This window comes from Acinonyx jubatus, chromosome E1 (assembly GCF_027475565.1).
Source record: "Acinonyx jubatus isolate Ajub_Pintada_27869175 chromosome E1, VMU_Ajub_asm_v1.0, whole genome shotgun sequence".
Lineage (NCBI taxonomy): Eukaryota > Metazoa > Chordata > Mammalia > Carnivora > Felidae > Acinonyx > Acinonyx jubatus.
The window spans coordinates 26,753,920-26,775,748 of record NC_069397.1 but is presented as its reverse complement, the minus strand read 5'-3'; the positions used below and the strand labels follow the sequence as shown (position 1 = coordinate 26,775,748).

Below are 21,829 nucleotides of genomic sequence, written 5' to 3'. Positions count from 1 at the left end.
ATGCCATCACTGGCTCTGCTTGGTTCCACTTGCCCCCAGGTCTTGGCTACTTGGCTTACTTCCTTGCCAAACACACATTAAGAGATGATAGCAGAGTCAAGGGCTTTATAGCCATGGGAATGGGGTGGGGCAAATTGCTGGCAGTGAGGAGTAGGGGCCTCCACAGCAGTTTCAGGAACCTGGTCCACCTGACTGGACCCATGCAGTCTCTGGCTTTCCCAGGGGCTTTTTGTAGAAACCAGTTAGCACAACTCAGAAATGCACGGGAGAGGAATTTTTGCCCTTATTCCCTACCTTCCAACAGATTGTTCTAAGATCCATACAGAGATATCTCATATGACTGAGCAACCAGTTGTGTCTCTCCAGGAAGCTGTGGCCCTTTCCTCCTTATTCTTCCTTCTCTGAAATTACACTCATCTCCCCTCTCCACACACCTCCAGTACGCAGTAAAAATTAGTTCTCTAAACTTTGTCTTAGGTTTTGTTTTCTAGAAAACCCAGGCTAACACATAGAGAAGAAGAGTTGTCACAATTCAGTTTCAGAAAAATTGCATAAAACATAGACATACTTTTGAGTTCAAACTCTTCTCTTGTGTGCCTTACTGCAAAAAAAGTATGTTTCTACTTCAAACAAGTTAAAATATTATTATCTAGCAAAAGTCAAGTAACCATAAAGTGAAAAATTGGTAGACTTTCAAGTGAAGACTAAAAGACATGGAGAGGAGATATTGCAGTCAGAAAGACCTGTCTAAAATTCATTCATTCATTCATTCATTCATTCATTCAACAAAGAATGTGAAGCACTAACCTAGGTGCTGGAGACACAACAGTGGACAAGACAAACGGACTCTCCCCGAGGAGCTTAAATACTACTGGAGGAGACAAATGATAAACAAATAAGAAATATTTAACAGGCCTGCCTGGGTGACTCAGTCAGTTAAGAGTCTATATCTTTATTTCTGCTCAGGTCATGATCCCAGGGTTGTGGGATGGAGCCCTGCATTGGGCTCTGTGGAGCCTGCTTAAGATTCTCTCCCTCCCTCTCCCTCTCTCTCTCTCTCTCTCTAGCTCTCAAAAAAAGAAAGAAAGAAAGAAAGAAAGAAAGAAAAGATTTAACATAATGCCAGATGGCAATAAATGATGAAGAAAAACAAAGGAGGGGATAGATAGAGATTGATAAAATGCTTTTTTAGGTAACATGGTCAGTAAAGGCCTCTCTGTGTCCCTGTGAAGGAAACCTAAGCAGAGACGTGAAGTCAGAGAGGTATTCAAGTAAAAGTCTAAGGACTAGCACCCTACAATGCACACACATACGCTGTTTGTCAGATTAGCTTTGAACTGAAAATAAATAAATAGAGCAAGGGAAGGAGAAAAATTTTTGCATTTCTTTTTCATCTCAAAACCATCTAAGCCTGAACCTCTCCTAAATTCCCCTTGGTGGCTGGTTGCATTTTTAAAATTAATCAACTTAGGGGCACCTGGGTGATGACATCCGCTCAGGTCATGATCTTACTATTTGTGGGTTCAAGCCCTGTGTCAGGCTCTGTGCTGACAGCTCAGATTCTGTGTCTTCCTCTCCCTCTGGCCCTCCCCAGCTCTCGCTCTCTCTCTCTCTCAAAAAATACACATTAAAACATTTTAAAATTAATCAACTTAGCAGAAACTGAAGGTATTTCTTCCTTCTTCAGTGCAAGGTTATTTCTATCTTATATTAGCTCCGCACCTTGCCTGGTATTATTGCCATTTATTCATGCATCTCATATCCATGTGATATGGTATGTACTTTGAAAGCAAAGTCTATATATGCTCAGCATTACATTCCCTGAAATATCTGGCACAGTGTCTGTCAGAGTAAGCAAAGTATTATTTGATGAATTAACATTTTTATTTTTATAGTTAATTTTTTTAATGCTTATTGATTTGTGAGAGAGAGTGAGAGAGCGAGAGCAAGGGAGAGAGAGAGAGAGAGTGAGCGAGCATGAGTGGGGAAGGAGCAGACAGAAAGAGGGAGAAAAAGAAGTCTAAGTAGGCTCCACGTGGTCAGTGTGGACCCCGATGCAGGGCTTGAACTCGTGACTGTGAGATCATGACCTGAGCTGAAGTTGGACACTCAGCTGACTGAACCACCCAGGCACCCCATACTATAGTTAATTTTTGGACAAAATCATCTAACTCCTCAGAATTCCTAAATTACAAATAAGTGTTTAGCTTAGCTTCTTTGAAACTATATTTATGCATGCACTGATTTTTTTAAAAACTAAAATATCTGGTTTTGGATAAGTTTACCTAAACTTTCTGAGCCTTAGTATAGTATAAAAATATACTATACTTAGTATAGTATAGAAATAACAATTCTTATTTGGCAGTACTTGTTTGTGCAATAATTTAAAAAATGACTAAAATTAAAATGACATAGTATAGGGCCAGACATATAGTAGTATTTAGTAAATTATTGGTCATTCAATCAAGAAATTAGGAATTTTCAAGGTTGATCTAAAACCAGGTTATTTGATCATGTAAAGAATGTGCTAGTTATTTGTTAACAGCATGTGTCATTAGTTATTTCTTAAAAAATTTTTTTTTAGTTTATTTATTTATTTGAAGAGAGAGAGTGAACACATGTGCAAGTATAACAAGGGGAGGGGCAGAGAGAGAGGGAGACAATGAATCCCAAGCAGGCTCCATGCTTTCAGCGTGGAGCCTGACCCAGGGCTTGAACTCGCGAACTGTGAGATCATGGCCTAAGCCAAACTCCAGAGTTGAATGCTTAACTGATCCACCCAGGCACCCCATTAGTTATTTCCTATCAAGAAACTGTGATATTATCACAAGATTCTTTTTTTAATCAGCATTACTGAGATAATTTACATGCAACAAAATTAATCGACTATCATTGTGCAATCTTTGATGAATGCATATGGTTGTGTAATCACCACCACAATCAATATGTAGAATATTAACATCACTGTAAAAATTCCCTTACACTCCCTTTGCAGATAATTCCATCCTTCCACCCCAGACCTAGCGAACACTGATTTGTTTTCTGCACAAGATATTTTTTATTTATTAAGCAAATATTTATGAAGGTCTTCTATTTGGAAGTCCTTGCATTAGATACTTCATAGAATGCAAAGATAAGTAAGACAGTTTGTGTCCTTAAATAGCTTAAAATCTAGCCTAGTTTTATATAATTTTGAGATTATTTGTCTACAAATAATATGGGACTAAATTTCAAAGTGAATTATGCTTACTAATAAGGAATAAAAAGAAAAAGCATTGCAAACTATTCCCTAACTTTTAGAACACCAAACAAAATGATGTAACATCATGAATGCTACTAATTACTATTTCTTTAAAATGGCACAAATTTATGATTGCATGATGTTCCAGATAAATATCAAAAAGTGAACTACTTAAAAAAAATTTTTTTTTACATTTATTTATTTTTGAGAGACAGAGCACAAGTGGGGTAGGGGCAGAGAGAGAATGAGACACAGAATCCAAAGCAGGCTCCAGGGTCTGAGCCGTCAGCACAGAGCCCTATGCGGGGCTCAAACTCAGAAACTGAGATCACGACCTGGGTTGAAGTCAGACGCTTAACCGACTGAGCCACCCAGGCGCCCCTAAAAAAAAAGTGAACTACTTTTAAAATTAAGTAACGTACATACAAGAAAAAAAAGTACAGAAATCTTAAGTGCACAGTTTGATCTTTCCAGGTTATTTAATGTCAACTTAGACCAGCTTTGTTGCCAATATAGTAAAAAAACAACATCCTAAAGCCTTTTGGTTTAGATAGAATAATTATATCATTGGAGGAAAGAAAGAGATAAGAGAATGATGTTCTGAAAAGGCTCACATAGAATTGTGGGATAAGTAGTGAGAAAGAATGGCACTTTAAAATTCATGAGGAAATGCCATTTAAGTTTCATGAATAACAAAGAGATTATTATGCGGGATCAGGTTTTTCTTTCATCATTACAGAAATACACAAAATCATTATCGTGATCTGCGATGTGTTTTCCCTCTGTTATTAGATGCTGGGACAAGCCTATTAAATGTTTTGTGTTACCCAGGGGAATGGTCACAGTGGTGAATAATGGCGGTCTCAGTGCACATGGCTTTCTATGGTTCTGATCATAGTAACTGCATTTAGAGGAAAGGAACAAATTAAAAAGGGCAGAATGGCTGGGTGGGCATTTTCTTGTGGTTACAAAGAACTGAATCTATTCTTAACCTTACCGCCTCTTGCTTCATGCTTTACTCCTGCCAATTCCAGAATAGACAAAGCTGGTATTTGCATTTGGAGCCTCCTTGGTCAATACAATGGGGACTGCAGTTCATTTCAGAAGGAGTAATACATGCGAATTGAGAAAGGGTAACAACATCAGGAGAAAAAAACAACCTGGAAAAATACCCCTATAAACATTCATATAGTGGGGTCAAAAATTTTATCCACATTATGATTCCAATATGCAAAGAATATATTCCTCTTTATTTTCTTCGATGAACATAATTTTCCTTGTAAGCTTCCACAGTGGGAGGGAAAAAAAACCCTAAACTTTAAGCTTGTCAATTCAAGGCAACAACCTTTTTCAGTTTCAGTAGTCACTGTTGAATAATACATTTTCTTCTGGGTAGGTGCAAAAATCTTCCACATTGATTCATCCTTACCCTTGTTTCTCTTCAAAATAGTGTCTGGCTGTATTGAAGGATTTGTGATCTCATAGTGTCAAGGAGAGAAGAGGCCTGTGGGGTCTCAGGATGCAAATTTGGCCTTGTGGCAGAATGGCATCTCTGTGGACTGGTAGCCATTGAGGGCCCCTTTGGGATGTGACAGGTCTTACTTGCCCTTCAGGCAGTGTGCTGGTATAATCGCTGGGTCTATGATTTAGGCCAACCTCTCTAAATACTGCAGCCTCTTAGTTTCTATGAGACTCTTCTCTATTTCTGTCCTTTCTTACCAGGATGCCCTGTAGGCCACACAGGAGCCAGGACCACTGCTTAAGGCCAATCCATCCACATGCTTCTCTTTGTCACTGCTGAACAGTCACTGTATTGGATGTTGTACCAAGTCAAATGGAAGCAGAGCAAGCCACTTTCCAACTTCAGCTTTCTCCTCATGCTAACTTACCTCCCTTCTCTAGAAAGTTGCCCTGGGGAAGGATCCTTAAGTCACAGGGACCTTTTTCCCCTTCCAAGGTCGCCCTTCACCCTCTACTTCTTCTTTCCTTCTGAATAGGCTTTCTCCATATCCTCTACTTCACTAGGAGGTGGGCACTGTATGGCTCCATCTTGATGGCAGACAGGGCATCCTGTCTTCCCCTGCAAGACAGCTGGGAACAGGGGTTTAAAAAATAGTGTTCTAGCTTCTTTTTGAGGGAGCAATAAATGCTCTTTTTGCCATGGTGCTCAAAAATTATGACCATCAAGTTAACTGACTTGAAGTTATTATTATTTTTTTAAATAACTTTTTAAAGTTTATTTATTTTGAGAACATCAGAAAGCACAAGCAGGGGAGAGGCAAAGAGAGAGGGAGAGAGAGAGAGAGAGAGAGAGAGAGAGAGAGAGAGAGAGAATTGCAAGCAGGCTCCATGCAGTCAGTGCGCAGAGCCTGATGTGGGACTCAAACTCACAAACCATGAGATCATGACCTTAGGTGAAGTCAGACACTTAACCTACTGAGCCACCCAGGCACCCAGCTAACTAACTTGAATTTAAATAAAATCTTGGAAGAAAAAAAATAAAATAAAAATGGAAAAAAATTATGACCATCAGGGAGAGAAAAAAATAAATTTGTGATTTCATATTTTAGGCTGCTCCTTATTTAAGGCCTTATATGAAGACAAAATTTCAAAATGAGTTTCAAAAAAAAATTCGTGTCTGAAGCTTGAGATGGGTTACAGTGAGGAAAATTACATTCCAATTATAACTTGGAGGACTTCGATCCCATTTCTTTTTTATCTGGCCTTGTCCTTTCTTCTCTGTCTTCTCCAGCATTGAGAATTCTCCCAATGACAAAAGACACACATTACCTTGAACATACAGAGAGTCAGAAAAAACAAAACATGGAAGCAACAAAGCTCCCATAAGAGGTATGTACCTTTTATATGGCTTGATTTCTTTCCTTCCTTTAAAAAATACCAAGCGTTGGTAAAGAGAGTGTTTTGGATGCATCATATGGACAGGAATACAGTCTTGGATCTCAAGGGTCTTCTATCTTCAACTTTTCTGCAAGCCGCTAGAGGGTCATAGAGATAACTAGGAAGACCTGTGGTATAACACAGTGGCTTTCCACTGTTTTGGGATTCTCTAATGTAGAGTCAATATTTCAGATACACGGAAAAGTATAGAAAATAACATGATGCTAACTGTCTATGTATCTGACAACAAATCTTAACAGGTTGCCATATTTGTTTCATACTCTTTCAAAAGAAATACAAATTACAAATGTATTTGAAACAACCTTCCCTCATTCCCTTCCTACTTACTATAGGTACCCAGAAGTTAGTATGTATCCCATGTTTCTATAATTTTACTATGTAGGTATGGTCCATGCTATTATTTTTTTGTGTTTAAATTTTTATTTAAACGATATCATGCTATAAGTACACTTTTCCAACTTTACTAATATAGTACAATTTATTTCTATTATTTTATTTTGTGTTTTCCATTTACCATGGTTTTTCTTTTTTTTCTTTTTAATGTTTTAATGTTTGTTTAATGCTTTTCTTTTTTCTTTTTAATGTTTTAATGTTTTTATTTATTTCTGAGAGAGAGAGAGAGACAGAGACAGAGCAAGTTGGGGAGGGTAGAGAGACAGAGAGGCAGACAAAGAATCCAAAGCAAGCTCCAGGCTCTGAGCTGTCAGCAAAACCCCTGATGTGGGGTTTGAACTCACATGCCGTAAGATCATGACCTGAGTCAAAGTCCAACGCTTAACCGACTGAGCCACCAGGTGCCCCACCATAGTTTTTCTTTACTTAGTTTTCTATACTTTCCTGACTTCTACTGAGTTATTGAATTGTTTTTCTATCATCTTTACTGCCTTGGATGTTATATTAATATATATTAATATTTTTAAAATATTAACCTTTATTTATTATGGGATTTAAAAGAGTTTCTCTGGTAAACAGATGCAGCTTCAAGTTTATTTACATAAAGCTTTATGTGATATAGAAAAAGTATCAGAAAACAAAACTTGCTATTTTCTTTTTTCTTTTTCTTTCTTTTTTTTAATGCTTATAACATTATTTTTGAGAGAGAGAGAGGGAGAGAGAGAGTGTGGGGGAGGGGCAGAGAGAGAGGGAGACACAGAATCTGAAGCAGGCTCCAGGCTTCGAGTTGTCAGCATGGAGCCTGACGTGCGACTTGACCTCATGAACCGTGAGATCATGACCTAAGCCAATGAACCGTGAAATCATGACCTGAGCCAAAGTTGGATGCTCAACAGACTGAGCCACCCAGGTGCCCCAAAACTTGCTATTTTCGTATAGGCTTATACAATTTTAAAATTGGTCTTTTCAGGGAGCCTGGTTGACTCAGTTGGTTAAGCATCCAACTCTTGATTTCTGCTCAGGCCATGATCTCACCGTTAGTGACTTCGAGCCCCACGTGGGACTGTGTGCTGACAGCACAGAGACTGCTTGGGATTCTCTCTCTCTCTCTGCCCCTTCCCTGCTCATGCACACGCATGCCCTCTCTCCCACCTTCAGAATAAATAAATTAGCTTAAAAAATAAATAAAATAAAGTTGGTCTTTTCTTCATTGTAATTAGCCATTAAACATTTAAACATTATGGGACACCTGGGTGGCTCAGTTTGTTAAGTGTCTGACTTCGGCTCAGGCCATGATCTCACAGCTCACAGCTCATGAGTTTGAGACCCACATCAGGCTTTGTGCTGACAGCTCAGGGCCTGGAGCCTGTTTCAGATTCTGTGTCTTTCTCTCTCTGACCCTCCCATGTTCACACTCTGTTTCTCTTTCAAAAATAAGTAGACATTAAAAAATATATATAACATTGGGGTGCCTGGGTGGCTCAGTTGGTTGACCTTCCAACTTCAGCTCAGGTCATGATCTCACGGTTCATCAGTTCGAGCCCCGTGTCAGGCCCTGTGCTTACAGCCCAGTGCCTGGAGCCTGCTTCAGATTCTGTGTCTCCCTCTCTCTCTGCTCCTCCCGGGCTCACGCTCTGTCTCTTTCTCAAAATAATTAAAGATTAAAAAAAAAAAAAACACATATAACATAAATAAATAAATAAATAAACGTAATTAGACTTTAAACTTTTTTTTTTTTTTTTTTTTGCTTTCTGAATTTTCCTTTGTTGAGAAGTTCATGGTTGTCAAGTATATTTTCTTCACAGTGGTAAAATTAAGAATTTGCTTCTCTTTTAGATTTATGAAAATATACACTTTCTTTTTATGCAATGTTTACTCTTAAATTTATAGCATGCACACTCAACTAGGTCGAAGATATTGTCAGCCTTTTTTGAACAATACACGATATTAGAAGATTCACCCTCCCATTATTTATGTTACTTAATATTTTGGTTTCACCTTGTAAAAAATCCTTTTATATTTGAAGTATTTATCATCACTGCTTTTTAATACTCAACATTAAATTAGATTTACCATATTTTTACTATTTTTTCTGTTCACAGTTAGTGCTTGCTGAAAATCCTGTTTCCTGTATCCAATTTCTTTCAACTTAAAGAAAATACTTGAGTATATTTTAAGCAACAATTGATTATTGGTAAACGATTTTAGCATTTGTCCTAAAAAATCTTGATTTCAGTCTCACTTTCTTCTTTAAATTTATTTATTTATTTTTGTGTGAGAGAGAGCGTGAGCAGGGGAAGGGCAGAGAGAGGGAGAGAGAGAATACCAAGCAGACTCTGCACCATTAGTGTAGAGTCCAGTGTGGGGCTCAAACCCATGAACCACGGGATTGTGACCTGAGCTGAAACCAAGAGTCAGACACTTAACCGACAGAGCCACCCAGGCACCCCATGATTTCAGTCACACTCTTGCATGACAGTTTGAGTATAGACTTCTTGATTGTTTTCCATTAACAGTGTGGTCATGCCTACTATTCTATTGTCTTTTCTCCTCAATTTTTGTTGATGAGAAATCTGCTGATAATGTATTATTGTTCCTTTGCGGGATTTTTTTTTTTAATTTTTTTTTTTAACGTTTATTTATTTTTGAGACAGAGAGAGACAGAGCATGAACGGGGAGGGTCAGAGAGAGAGGGAGACACAGAATCCGAAGCAGGCTCCAGGCTCTGAGCTGTCAGCACAGAGCCCGATGCGGGGCTCGAACCCACAAGCTGCGAGACCATGACCTGAGCCGAAGTCGGACGCCCAACCGACTGAGCCACCCAGGCGCCCCTGCAGGAATTTTTTTTTATCTTGTTGCTTTTAAGATTTTCTTTCTATTGTTGCTGTGTTTCACTTTGTTTAGGTGTACATGATTTTCATTTTTCCTTTAATAGGGCTCAAAGATTCTCTGCTCAAATATTGCTTTTTTCCTACTCTATTCTATCACTCTGGAACATTTGAACATATAGGTGGCCTTTTCATTACCTTCTTCATATCTGTTAATTTCCTTTTCGTATTTTCCATCTCTTAATGGTTAAGTGCTACATTCTAGGTGATTTCCTTAGCTTTGTCTTCTACTTGATTACTTTCTCTTGATTTATTTAAACGCCATTGAGTTTTTATTTTTATTTTTTTAAGTTTATTTATTTATTTTGAGACAGAGAGCATGCACACACACATGCATGAGTGAGCTGGGGTCAGGGCAGAGAGAGAGGGAGAAAGAGGATCCCAAGCAGACTCCATGTTGTCAGCAAGAGCCCAATGTAGGCTCCATCTCAGGAATGAGATCTTGATCATGAGATCATGACCTGAGCTGAAATCAAGATTTGGATGCTCAACTGACTGAGACACCAGGTCCCCCTCCACTGAATTTTTAATTTCAATGAATTTTTATTTTTGACTGTTTTATTATTTTTTGAATCTGCCTGTTTATTATTTATTTAAATGTTTATTTATTTTTAAGAGAGAGAGAGAGAGGCAGAGTGTGAGCAGGGGAGGGGCAGAGAGAGAGAGGGAGACACAGAATCCGAAGCAAGCTCCAGGCTCTGAGCTGTCAGCACAGAGCCTGACACGGGGCTCGAACCCACAGACTACAAGATCGTGACCTGAGCCGAAGTCAGACGCTTAACCAACTGAGCCACCCAGGGACACCTGCGTGTTTATTTTTATAATGTTCTCTTGTTTAATTATGGTTTCTATTCTTTTGTCTTTTTAATACTTTAAAACACTTATTTTGTAGTCTCTTCAAGACTTTCCTATTATTTCTAGTTCTTGGGGTACAGTTTTCCTATTTGCTTGTTTTCCTGATCTCTCTCATGATGGTTTATTTCTTCATCTGACGTGTAATTTTTTTGTCGTTGTGAGCTCATCTTTAGTTGGATATGTTTACTCTATGGAAATTATATTGCACTCTGAAAGCATCCTCACAGGAGACTGTCCCCACATAACAGGTTTTAATTTTTCTATAGATTTGCATTTCCTACCGGTTTCTGGTATCTAGGGATTTTATTCCCTTAGGTTTTACAAGCATATGTATGTTTTTGTTGCATAAGGCAAGAATAGACCACTCAGATTTAATTAATCAGCTTGTTGAAAGTCCCATGTAGTGAAAAAGATAAATTTTCTGTCTAACTTGCAATTGGATAAGGAGACACAGCTAATTTAATGTAAAAATTATGCCTAAGTGTAAAGTCTTGGAATTATCAACTGAATGCCAGCATTTTAGTAATCCTTAGATTACTAAATTAGATTTGTTTCCTTTGCCTAGATTATGTTTCCTTGGTGTGTGTCTATTTACCTTGTCATGATATTTGTAAACACAGTGGCATTGGATAAAGGCTGGTGGTATTTTTTAACAACTGGGTTTAATTCTGCTTAGTCAAATTTTGTGTATTAGATGGAAAAGCACTGAAAATGCAATTGTAGATAAAAGCCTACTTTATAGCAAAAATCCATATTTAATAAGTAGAAATAAAGTTACGTGACATACACAGTTGGCCTGGAGATTTGGAAAACTACCATGGGCTTTTCTCTGCTTCTGTCTAGTTGTATGACTGTGGGCAACTCATTGAAGATCTTTAAGTCTCAATTTTCTCATCTCTAAAAGAGGGGGTTGGCAGTTTTAAATTCCACAATTCTAGAGAGTGTAGAGTTACATAGTGTCATTTGAAAATACATTGAAATCCTAACACTGCCAAATGAAATAAAATGAGAGGTAGAAGAACCAAGACACAAATTTATCTTTTAAAAATAGGATGTAATATTTGGAAAATAAAGCTAAAAAAAAACTACAAACAAAAGTTGAGAAAACTCTCAAACAAGATTATCACAGATTTTAACTGTATAATTTAAAAATGCAAGTCCCTTTGCTAAATTTTTCTACTATGAAGTGATGGTGCTTGAACAATTGCATAACTGTGTGAAAAAATAGAACCTTGACCCATACCCAAAAGTCAACTCAAAATGGCTTAAACCCTAAATGTCAAACTCAAAACTATCAAAACTCTAGAAGGAAACACATGAGAAAATCTTTGTGACCTTTGATTAGGCAAAGATTTCTTAGATACCACCAAAAGCACAATCAAAAGAGAAAATGTTGATAGACTGGACTTAATCAAAATCAAGAACTTCTCTTTGGATGACATAATTAAGAAATTAAAAGACAAGCCATAGATTAGGCCAAAATATTTGCAAAGTATATATCTGATACAGGACTTGAATCCAGAATCTATAGGTAACTCTCAAAACTTAATAATGAGAAAATAAGCAACCCTTCCCTCTCTCACACAAGTTGAGAAAAGATTTGAATCCAAGATATATGGACTATAAATATGTAAAAAGATGTTCAACATCATTGCCATAGGGATATGTAGATTAAAACCATAAAGGACATACCACTACTCGTTATTTGAATGGGTAAAACAAAACAAAACAAAAATACTGTTAATACCAAGTCCTAGCAAGGATGAAGGCAACTGGAATTCTCTAGATGGCTGGTAGAAGTGCAAAATGCTCCAGTCTCCTTGGAAAAACAGTTTTGCAGTCCTTATAAACATACATTTATCATTTGACCAGAAATTCCACTTCTGGGTATATACCCAAGAGAAATGAAAATGGTCATTAAAAAAAAAAAACAAAAAAAACCTGCATGTCAATGTTCATAGTGACTTTATGCATGATCACCAAAAAGTGGAAATATCCCTCAACTAATATCCCTCAACTAATATCCCTCATACTAATGATCCCTCATATAAATATCCCTCAACTAATATCCCTCATATAAATATCCCTCAACTAATGAACTAATAAACAAATTGTGGTATATTTATACAATGGAATATGACTCAATAACCCAAAGAATTGAGTTACTGATATGCATTATAACTATATTCAACTCTAGATGAAACTCAAGGTAATTATGCTGAATGAAAGACCTATATGATTCCATTCATATGACATTTTGGAAGACGCAAAATACAGAGATAGAAAACAAATCAGTGGTTGCCAGGACCTAGAGGTGAAGAAAGGGGTTGATCACAAAAGAGCTCAAGGGAATTTGTTAAAATAATGAAGTGTTTTATAACTTTATTATAGCGGTGGTTACAAACCATATGCACTTGTCAAAATTCATAAAACAACTATACGCTAAAAAAAAAAAAGATGAGTTTTGCCATTTGGAAATTATCCTTCAACAAACATGACTACTCTCAAAAGACTTATAAACAATGCTTATCACAGATTTTAATGGTAATACTTAAAAGTATAAGCTCCTTTGAGGGGCACCCCACTGGTTCAGTTGGAGGAGTGTGTGACTTGATCTCAGGGTCATGAGTTTGAACTTTGGGTGAGAGATTACTTAAAATAAATAAATTAACTTAAAATAACAAATATAGTCTCCTTTTTTTCCAATGAAAAAATTGTATCATAACAGGGAATCAATAAGGAACATAAAATTAAAATATCAAAATTAAAAATATCTGCAATATAAAATGTATATGCTTTAAAATAAGTATACTAGGGGTGGCTGGCTACCTCAGTCAGAGGAGAATACAACTCTTGATCTCGGGGTTATGAGTTCGAGCCCCACGCTGGGTGTAGAGAGTACTTAAAAATAAAATCTAAAAAAAAAATAAATAAATAGTAAATATATACAGTATTTAAAAGATTGTTTGTAATTTTTTATCTTTTTCAAAATTTTTTGATTTTATGAAATGAAAAAAACTGTTTTTCAAAGAAATACTACCGTTTCATTTTTCTTTCAAATAATATTGATGATGAAATTTCTCGAATAAACCCAGCTTGCCACCTTCAGGCAAGTGAAAGATTTACAGAGACCATGACCAGAGATAGAACATTAAATTTTGTAGATTTCTCAATAATCCATAATCAATCATATTTTGATCACTCTATTATTACTGCCTTTGTGAAATTTTCTCTACCAGGACATTTCCCTGACATTTCCTAGAATATTCCCAACTTTCAAAGCTCAGTTCAAATGCCACTAACTCCAAGAAGCCTTCCCTGATCACTCTAGCTAGTTTTTCCTCTAAATATTTTATCTCCTTAAATACATGTAATGTCATTGAAGGTAGTGACCATGTCTTACACATATTTTTATGCCTTTGTATGGCTATTAAAAAGGGTACATATAAGGTTCTCTGCTCCTCCCTGTTCAACAGACAGCCGCATCTTTTGGTGCAGTGCCAGCTGAATCCCAAGACACCATGGTGAAGGTCGGAGTCAATGAATTTGGCCATATTGGGCACCTGGTCACCAGGGCTGCTTTTAACTCTGGCAAAGTGGACACTGTCGCCATCGATGACACCTTCATTGACCTCAACTACATGGTCTACATGTTCCAGTATGATTCCACCCATGGCAAATTCCATGGCACAGTCAAGGCTGAGAATGGGAAACTTGTCATCAATGGAAAGCCCATCACCATCTTCCAGAAGTGAGATCTCGCCAACATCAAATGGGGTGATGCTGGTGCTGAGTATGTTGTGTGGAGTACATTGGGGTATTCAACACCATGGAGAAGGCTCACTTGAAGGGTGGGGCCAAGAGGGTCATCCTCTCTGTCCCTTCTGCTGATGCCCCCATGTTAGTGATGTGCATGAACAATGAGAAGTATGACAACTCCCTCAAGGTTGTCAGCAATGCCTCCTGCACCACCAACTGCCTGGACCCTCTGGCCAAGGTCATCCATGACAACTTCAGCATCATGGAGGGACTCATGACCACAGTCCATGCCATCACTGCCACTCAGAAGATCGTGGACGGCCCCTCTGGGAAGCTGTGGCATGATGGTTTACAGGCTGCCCAGAACATCATCCCTGCTTCTACTGGCACTGCCAAGGCCATGGGCAAGGTCATCCCTGAGCTGAATGGGAAGCTTACTGGCATGGCCTTCTGTGTCCCCACCCCCAATGTGTCTGCCGTGGATCTGACTTGCCACCTGGAGAAAGCTGCCAAATACGGTGACATCAAGAAGGTGGTGAAGCGGGCACCAGAGGGCCCCCTCAAGGACATCCTGGGCTACACTGAGGACCAAGTCGTCTCCTGCGACTTTAACAGTGACACCCACTCTTCCACCTTCTACGCTGGGGCTGGTATTGCTCTCAATGATCACTTTGTCAAGCTCATTTCCTAGAATGACAATGAATTTGGCTACAGCAACCAGTTGGTGGACCTTACGGTCCACATGGCCTCCAAGAGTAAGAGCCCCCTGGACCACCAGCCCCAGCAAGAGGAAGAAGAGAGAGGCTCTCAGCTGCTGGAGAGTCCTTGCCCCAACTTATCCCCCAACACACCTGAGAATCTCCTGACCTCCAGTTTCCATCCCAGACCCCCTGAAGAAGGGGAGGGGCTTGGGGAGCCCTACCTTATCATGTACCATCAATAAAGTATACTGTATCCTGCCAAACAAAACAAAACAAAAGTGTACATATGAGAGTTGTGTATTCTAATATTTATTGAATGAATACGTGAATGAATGGATGAATGAATGAATGAATGAATGAATAGGAAGTCAGAGTCATCACTGAGCCTTCATTTGAAAGAGGGTCTATTTTACTAATAGAATAATGGAATTCTACACATTTATTCAAGATTATATGCATATGTATAAAGCATCAATTTTCATTGACAATGATTAGAAGTGTCTCAATCTTTATTAATCTTTTGATTAAATTATAACATTCATGAGTGAATTAATGACTGCATGGTGAGGATCTTTATGATACTAACTCACATCTTAATATCTGGACAACAGAAACATAAGATTAAAAAGAGAAGAAAGTGTGATGGTTTCTTTTACCTTTGAACTGAAAGATGGGTACTTCGCTAAGTTCTAGGATATGTCCGTCTATTTTTCCTCCAAATCTCCAAGTTGCTAATATTTTACAGACATGTTAATAGAATACATAACAGTGGCATGGTGGTGCCTGGGTGGCTTATTAGTTTAAGTGTCTGATTTTGGCTCAGGTCATGATCTCATGGTGGGTTCAAGACCCGCATTGGGCTTTGCGCTGACAGCTCAGACCCTGCTGACAGCTCAGACCCCGGATGGAGCCTGCTTCGGATTCTGTGTCTCCCTCTCTCTGCCCCTCCCCTGCTTGCACTCTGTCTCTCTCTCTCTCTCAAAAATAAATTTAAAAACATTAAAAAAAAACCCACCCCCCCCCCCAACACACACACAAAGAAACTGATATGGTGTCGATCACATCACTCATAGAAAAATTCCCAACTGTTTCTATCTAGTTCTACCTGGTTTAGGAGTGAGGTTCTTCTTCATGCTTCCACTCCCTCCAGAATGTACAAGCTCCCCTCCCTCTCTTTCAGGGCTACATATCCAAGACTGCTAAATGACAAACGTCATAGATTTTGGTTTTTTAAAGGAGGAGGGGTCCACATGTGAGGATGGTTCATCTTCTTGAATTCCTTCTATTAGAACTTTCAAGCCTATTTCTCTTGCCCACTTTGAGGGCTCTATGCCTTCTAGTGCTCCTTATTTTTCATTACATTCTTCCTTCTTTCTTCCCTATTTCTAGGCCCAGTCCTATCAGTCCTGAGAGAGAAAATAACCAGTTCTTTATGTACCGGAGGCTCTAGTCTTGGCCCTCAGGTCAGCAATGTCCTTGAATCTTTGTTTCTACTCGGTGAGGGCTGAAAAGGAAGAAAGGCCCTTGGTTTACAAGTAAGATAAAAACAGAGAAGGAAAATACAGAGAAACAATCAGATTCATATCTTGGCATACAAATCTGCTACAAATGCAGATTTATAACACTTACCCTGACTAAAAGTTTGTTCTCTCTCTTCCAATCCTGCATCTTTTCTCAAAACGTGAACTTGCATTTTCTCCTTCATCAGCACCTCTCTTCATCAGTTTCAGCTCTCGAAACACACTTTCTAACGGTACCCTGATGATTTCATTGACCACATCTTTTTAAAATCATCATATATACACTGTAGCAGTGGCATCTTTTTCTGGCTATCCTTTTCTTTCCCTTTCATTTACCTTGGTTGATTCTAACCAAACATCTCCAAGCGCATTACGTATGTCTTCAATTGACTCTCTAATTCTCTTTTCACCCACTTACAATCTGGCTTCTCTCTGCCTCTCTTTACCAAGACAACCATTGTTTTGGTCAAATTTATGAATTAAAAAAAAATCCATTTATTTGACACCATTGCTCACTATCTTTCCCTGACTTCCTGTTTTGATTAACTTTCTACATCTCACCACTTGTCTGGCATTTGTAAATTTTTGGGTTTTTTTGCATTAATTTCTTTGATAATTTTTCTTTCTGCTCCAATTCGTTCTTTCTTTCTTTCTTTCTTTCTTTCTTTCTTTCTTTCTTTCTTTCTTTCAAAGTTCATTATTAAGAGACAGAGAGACACAGAGCATGAGCAGGGGAGGGGCAGAGGTGGGGAGACACAGAATATGAATTAGGCTCCAGGCTCCGAGCTGTCAGCACAGAGCCCGAACTCACAGACTGCGAGATCATGACCTGAGCCGGTCTGTCGCTCAACCAACTGAGCCACCCAGGCACCCCCTCCAGTTATTTCTTTTACATTGTAACATTGATTCTATGTTCTCCTATCTTTCCTGGAGATGATTTTAAAATTCCATTCCATTGTTGTACATCTCTAATATTGAGGTTTCTTCCTGTCTTTTGGATGGTCAGAAACAAATTTCTTGGATTCAAGAATATTTTGAAAGACTGCCTATGAGATAATAGCAGCAGGGTGCAATTTATACTCCTCACCTTTCTTTAAATATAACTTATTTCAGGTTTTTCTTGTGACCCAAAGATAACAGGAAATAGATTCAATGTTGTTTGCAATACTAACCTTTCTTCTTAGATTCAACCCATGCATTTGCTATTTTTATTGTCTATTTGTATCTTGTTTGCCATTGAAATTTGTAAACTAACTCCACGGGAAATAGTTGTTCTTTTAATTTGGAGTAGCCTGGAGCATATGCTATTAATGGTGACATGTTTTAAATGTCCTTGATTTTAAAATCAACAACATTAAACAACATTTGAGTTTTTCACTTTTACTTTTCCTTATTCTCGGTTTGCAGGGGTTTTTCCTGGATACTCTCATTAGGTGATTCTCAATCAAGAATGGAGTCATTCTATAATAGTTAACTTGAAAACATTGAAAGAAAACATATTAGGCACCAAGATTTAGATAATTTAGAGAATTCCATCTCCCATCACTGTATAGTGGTTATTAATGTGGCAAATCTTGGTCCTATTACCTCTTTGTTTTATTGTCTTGAGCAAGTGTGTGAGCCTTGATTCTCTCATGTGAAAATTAGGTATAACAATAACCTACTTCTCTGAGTTTTTGTGGGGAATAAATGAAAAAATTTATATTAAATGCTTGACTATTAAGTGCCCAATAAGTGGTAACTATCATTGGTCTGAAATGATTCTGTTCACTTTCTTATGAAGTGACTTTGATAGTACAGTGCCATATACTAAAATACCATGCCCTGTTATTCACCAATACTTTGTACTACAAATGTGTTTTTTGCTTTGTTTTCTGACTTGTAAATATTTTGAATTTCTAAGAGAATCTAGAAGGTTGGGAGATTCCTTTAATGGATGAGAGAAATCTGACATATTCTCCTATTGCTAGGTTTATTCCTGTAGCACCCAGGTTTTAGAGCTATAGAGCTGTTAGCTGGATTTCATTTGGTACCATTCAAAATCCAATAAGCTTGCATTTTAGGAGATGTTAATCAGTCCCACCTAAAAGCAGTTGGTACATTTTTATGAGCACAGAAAAATCTTGGGGTCCAATGACATCTTTTGAAGCCTGATCAGATAGGAGCATAGTGGCCTTTAATTAATGGTGAAGGGACAACTTTGAGTTGTCTTGTTTGGCAGGAAGTGTTGGTTAATTCTAACAGTAAGAATAGTTGAAAAGCCCAGGAAACAATCTTCTTCCAGCATTGATTTTGTTACAATTGATACTACTTACAAAATTGGAAGGTTCTATAATAAGATCCCCCCCCCCACACACACACAAAGTACCTTTTCTGAAAAAGTCGCCCCACCTCTGTTGTGTATTTGTTTATCCTTTCAACTATTGTGGTTTCCAAGAAATCCATATCCATTAAGCGAGCTTAAATCCTCTGAAAATCAATAATTCATTAATCCATCCAGAAAATTAAACAAATATTGATGGCTTATTTTGAATTACTTTGCTGGGCCGAAATGTACTGTGGTTTTCTAAAGTTCCTGCTTTTGTGTCTAGTTGTGAGAAAGAGGAAGAAAATACATTGAAATGCAGGGTCCTATGAAGGAAATGCATAGCGTGTGGGCCGTAGGTTTTAGACACTACAGAACTCGAAGTTCAGCTCTGCAACGCAGTAGTTCTGAAATGAACAGGTGATTACAGACTGAGCAAGGTGAGACTGTGTCCTGGAAACGCTGCACTCTAGAAAGGTTCCAGTTCTGGCAAAGGGTCACATCACAATAGGTGTGCAAGCAGAACAGGGTTACACTGACCACAGTAGCTTAGTAAAGGGATATCACCTGGCTCTTCTGCGCACAAGTGGGAGAGGGCCCTTCTGGACCTTGGGGCGGCATTAAGGCCCAAGGCGAAGCACACACCCGAAGATGGAGGGAAACCCTCGGGGGTGGGCTCCCGGTTGGGGGCCCGGCCAGGTCGCGGTGTGGGGAAGCTTTCCGGCGGCAGGGCGCCACGTCACCTAACAGCTCCCCCTCCCCTCGCTCCAAGTCGCACGCGCGGAAGTAAACACCTCGACGTCATCAGGGCGCGTCTTCGCCTTTCCCCTCCCATCTCCCCAGATCGGTGGACGTGCTCACCTCCGCTCCGGGCCAGGTCTATGTCCCGGTTTCCCGCCGTCGCGGGCAGGGCGCCAAGGCGGCAGGAGGAGGGTGAGCGGTCAATAGACCTTCAGGAAGAGCGGCCTTCGGCTGTTTCCATCGCTGATAGAGGTGCGGTCCGCGGGACGCTGCGGAGGCCAGCGGGAGTTTCGGCATGGGGGCTTTTGGGGGGATAAAAGTACGCCTTTGGCGAGCAGAGAAAAGTGGAGAGGAGGCTGCAGCATTCTTCTTGCCGTCCAAGCCGGAGGCGAACTTTGCCTCCAGTGAGCACTTTGGTTTTGAGGGGGGCGGTCCCAGATCCAAGTTGGGTGAAAACCCTGCTGGGGGACAAAAAAGTGAACCCCAACGCCTAGACGCGTTCTGCTCTTAAACAGGTTCTTAAAGCCTTTGTTCTCTACCCATCCAGCCCCCCCCCACCCCCCGCCCCGCTCGTCGGGCCGCCAGCCTGCCTTTGGGTATGGTATGAAGGGAGCCAGTTTCCAGGAGCCAGTTTCCATGGTTACCCACCACTTGGCCTTCTGGGATATCAGTCACTCTGAACAGGGACCTAACTTGAACCATGAATCAGAAGCAAACACAGGTGGCTTTTTAAAATTCAGCCGAGAGTTTCCTGCAGTGTTCTAGCTTTTGGTCTATTGTTTAATAAAATTGGGCTTGGTGCTTCTGTATGGGTATGCTCGCATGTACATTGCCTTGTTCTAGGCCTACTTTGTCAAGTACTCTGAGTCGTGCATTAGCAAATGCTCACGTTGTTAGATTTTACTAAAAAGTTGTTCTGGGCTTGTAAACCCTTACATACCAATTTGACAAAGGTGACTTACCTGAGAAGTCATGGATCGATCCATTCCAGCCCCAAAATTCTGTTGTCTTTCTCTATTCAGTTCTGGGAAATTGAGTTAGAGATATCTTTACAGGCCTTTTAATTGCACAATTGTTTTTCTGTTATTACAGAAGAGAAAGGATGCACATCACAGGAGGGAGGAACTACTCCAACTTTTCCTATTCAAAAACAAAGAAAAAAGCTTATTCAAGCTGTGAGGGACAATTCATTCCTTATTGTTACTGGAAATACAGGAAGTGGTAAAACCACTCAACTCCCAAAATATCTATATGAAGCAGGTAATTTTATTCTGGGATAATATTGGGAGTATTTAAAAAATAACCTCTTGGGACACCTGGGTGGCTCAGTTGGTTAAGCCTCTGACTCTTGATTTTGGCTGAAGTCATGATCTCACAGTTGTGGGATCGAGCCCCTAGGCCAGGTCTGCTGAGAGCGTGGAGCCTGCTTGGGATTCTCTCTCTCCCCTTCTCTCTGCCCCTTCCCCTCTCATGTGCGAGTGTGTGCTCTCTCTCTAAATAAATAAATAAACTTAAAAAAAATCCTCTTAAAAGCTAATAGGACTCTGTATTGCACAAATACCCACCATTTGTTTTACAGTCCCGATTCTTCTATTGACACACCCTCCCTACATCTTTCCTGCTTTTTTATGGTGTTATTTCACATTCAGGAGGTAATTCAGATGATGTTTTTTCCATTTTTAATTGTCATAATAATCTCAAATAAAATTATAGGTAGATAATGATTCTCTGCTATAGAATGAGGTTGTCTTGCAGTTAACCACTGGGTATTGAGATAATTTTCAGGAGGAAGGGATATAGTGATATCTGTTGCTGACATTAGTATTTCTTGGTTCCTTCTCCAGAGGGTTGTCAGGTAAATATTTATTCCCTGATTCCATAACACCAAGCCAACTAACAAATTTCCTACCCTTAAAGTGTCTTTAACTTCAATATGGTAAAACTTCCTATCATAAGGTTGGTATAGAGCAAAATTATATTGGATGTTATTCATATAAAAGATGAAAATTTCTTCTCTGATATTAACTTATTCTAATCCATTAAATCTGATGTGCCATTTTTTAAGACATGGAATGTCTTGTTTTTGCATACTATTTTTGCAATAGTATAACTGTTTTGCATCCTATTAATAAAGAAAAAAGCATCAATTGTAAGATGCATCTTTCAGAAATACTAAAATGGTAAAAATATGAAAGGTGGTATGTTTAAACTTCTGTGGCAAAAGTAAATCTAGGAATTCTGTGGAATTTATGGGATTCCTAGGGATTAAAAATTTTAGACTTATTCTTTAGTGTAAATCATTAGACTGAAATTGGAAAAAGCTAATTAAAATATGTATATTTTGAATATGTATTTTTATTTTTTTATTACTAAAATCTCCATGGTACATTGGGTAAAACGGTATGTTGTTAATTTGCAGGGTTTTCTTTTGGAAACATTTGAACAGTTTGTGTTGATTGGTCAGAAACAATTTAGCTCTAATTGGAAGCAGTTGTTAACAGTTTTGT

General features: G+C 38.8%; 1 protein-coding gene, 1 long non-coding RNA gene and 1 pseudogene across 2 annotated transcripts in view; 2 read left to right on the top strand and 1 right to left on the bottom strand.

Moving 5' to 3' along the window:
- Window positions 1–19,901, bottom strand: part of LOC113592656 (uncharacterized) — a 66,674-nt gene extending 46,773 nt beyond the window's left edge. The window contains exon 1 of the long non-coding RNA XR_003412576.2: window positions 19,443–19,901. This is a non-coding gene — a long non-coding RNA (uncharacterized LOC113592656). The remainder of the gene's footprint in view (window positions 1–19,442) is intronic.
- LOC106989957 (glyceraldehyde-3-phosphate dehydrogenase-like) lies at window positions 5,976–15,034 on the top strand (annotated as a pseudogene).
- DHX40 (DEAH-box helicase 40) overlaps window positions 19,379–21,829 on the top strand; it is a 49,274-nt gene continuing 46,823 nt past the window's right edge. The window contains exons 1-2 of the mRNA XM_015088425.3: window positions 19,379–19,574; window positions 20,415–20,582. Of these exons, the coding sequence (XP_014943911.2) occupies window positions 19,463–19,574; window positions 20,415–20,582 (280 nt within the window). The 5' untranslated portion in view covers window positions 19,379–19,462. The remainder of the gene's footprint in view (window positions 19,575–20,414; window positions 20,583–21,829) is intronic.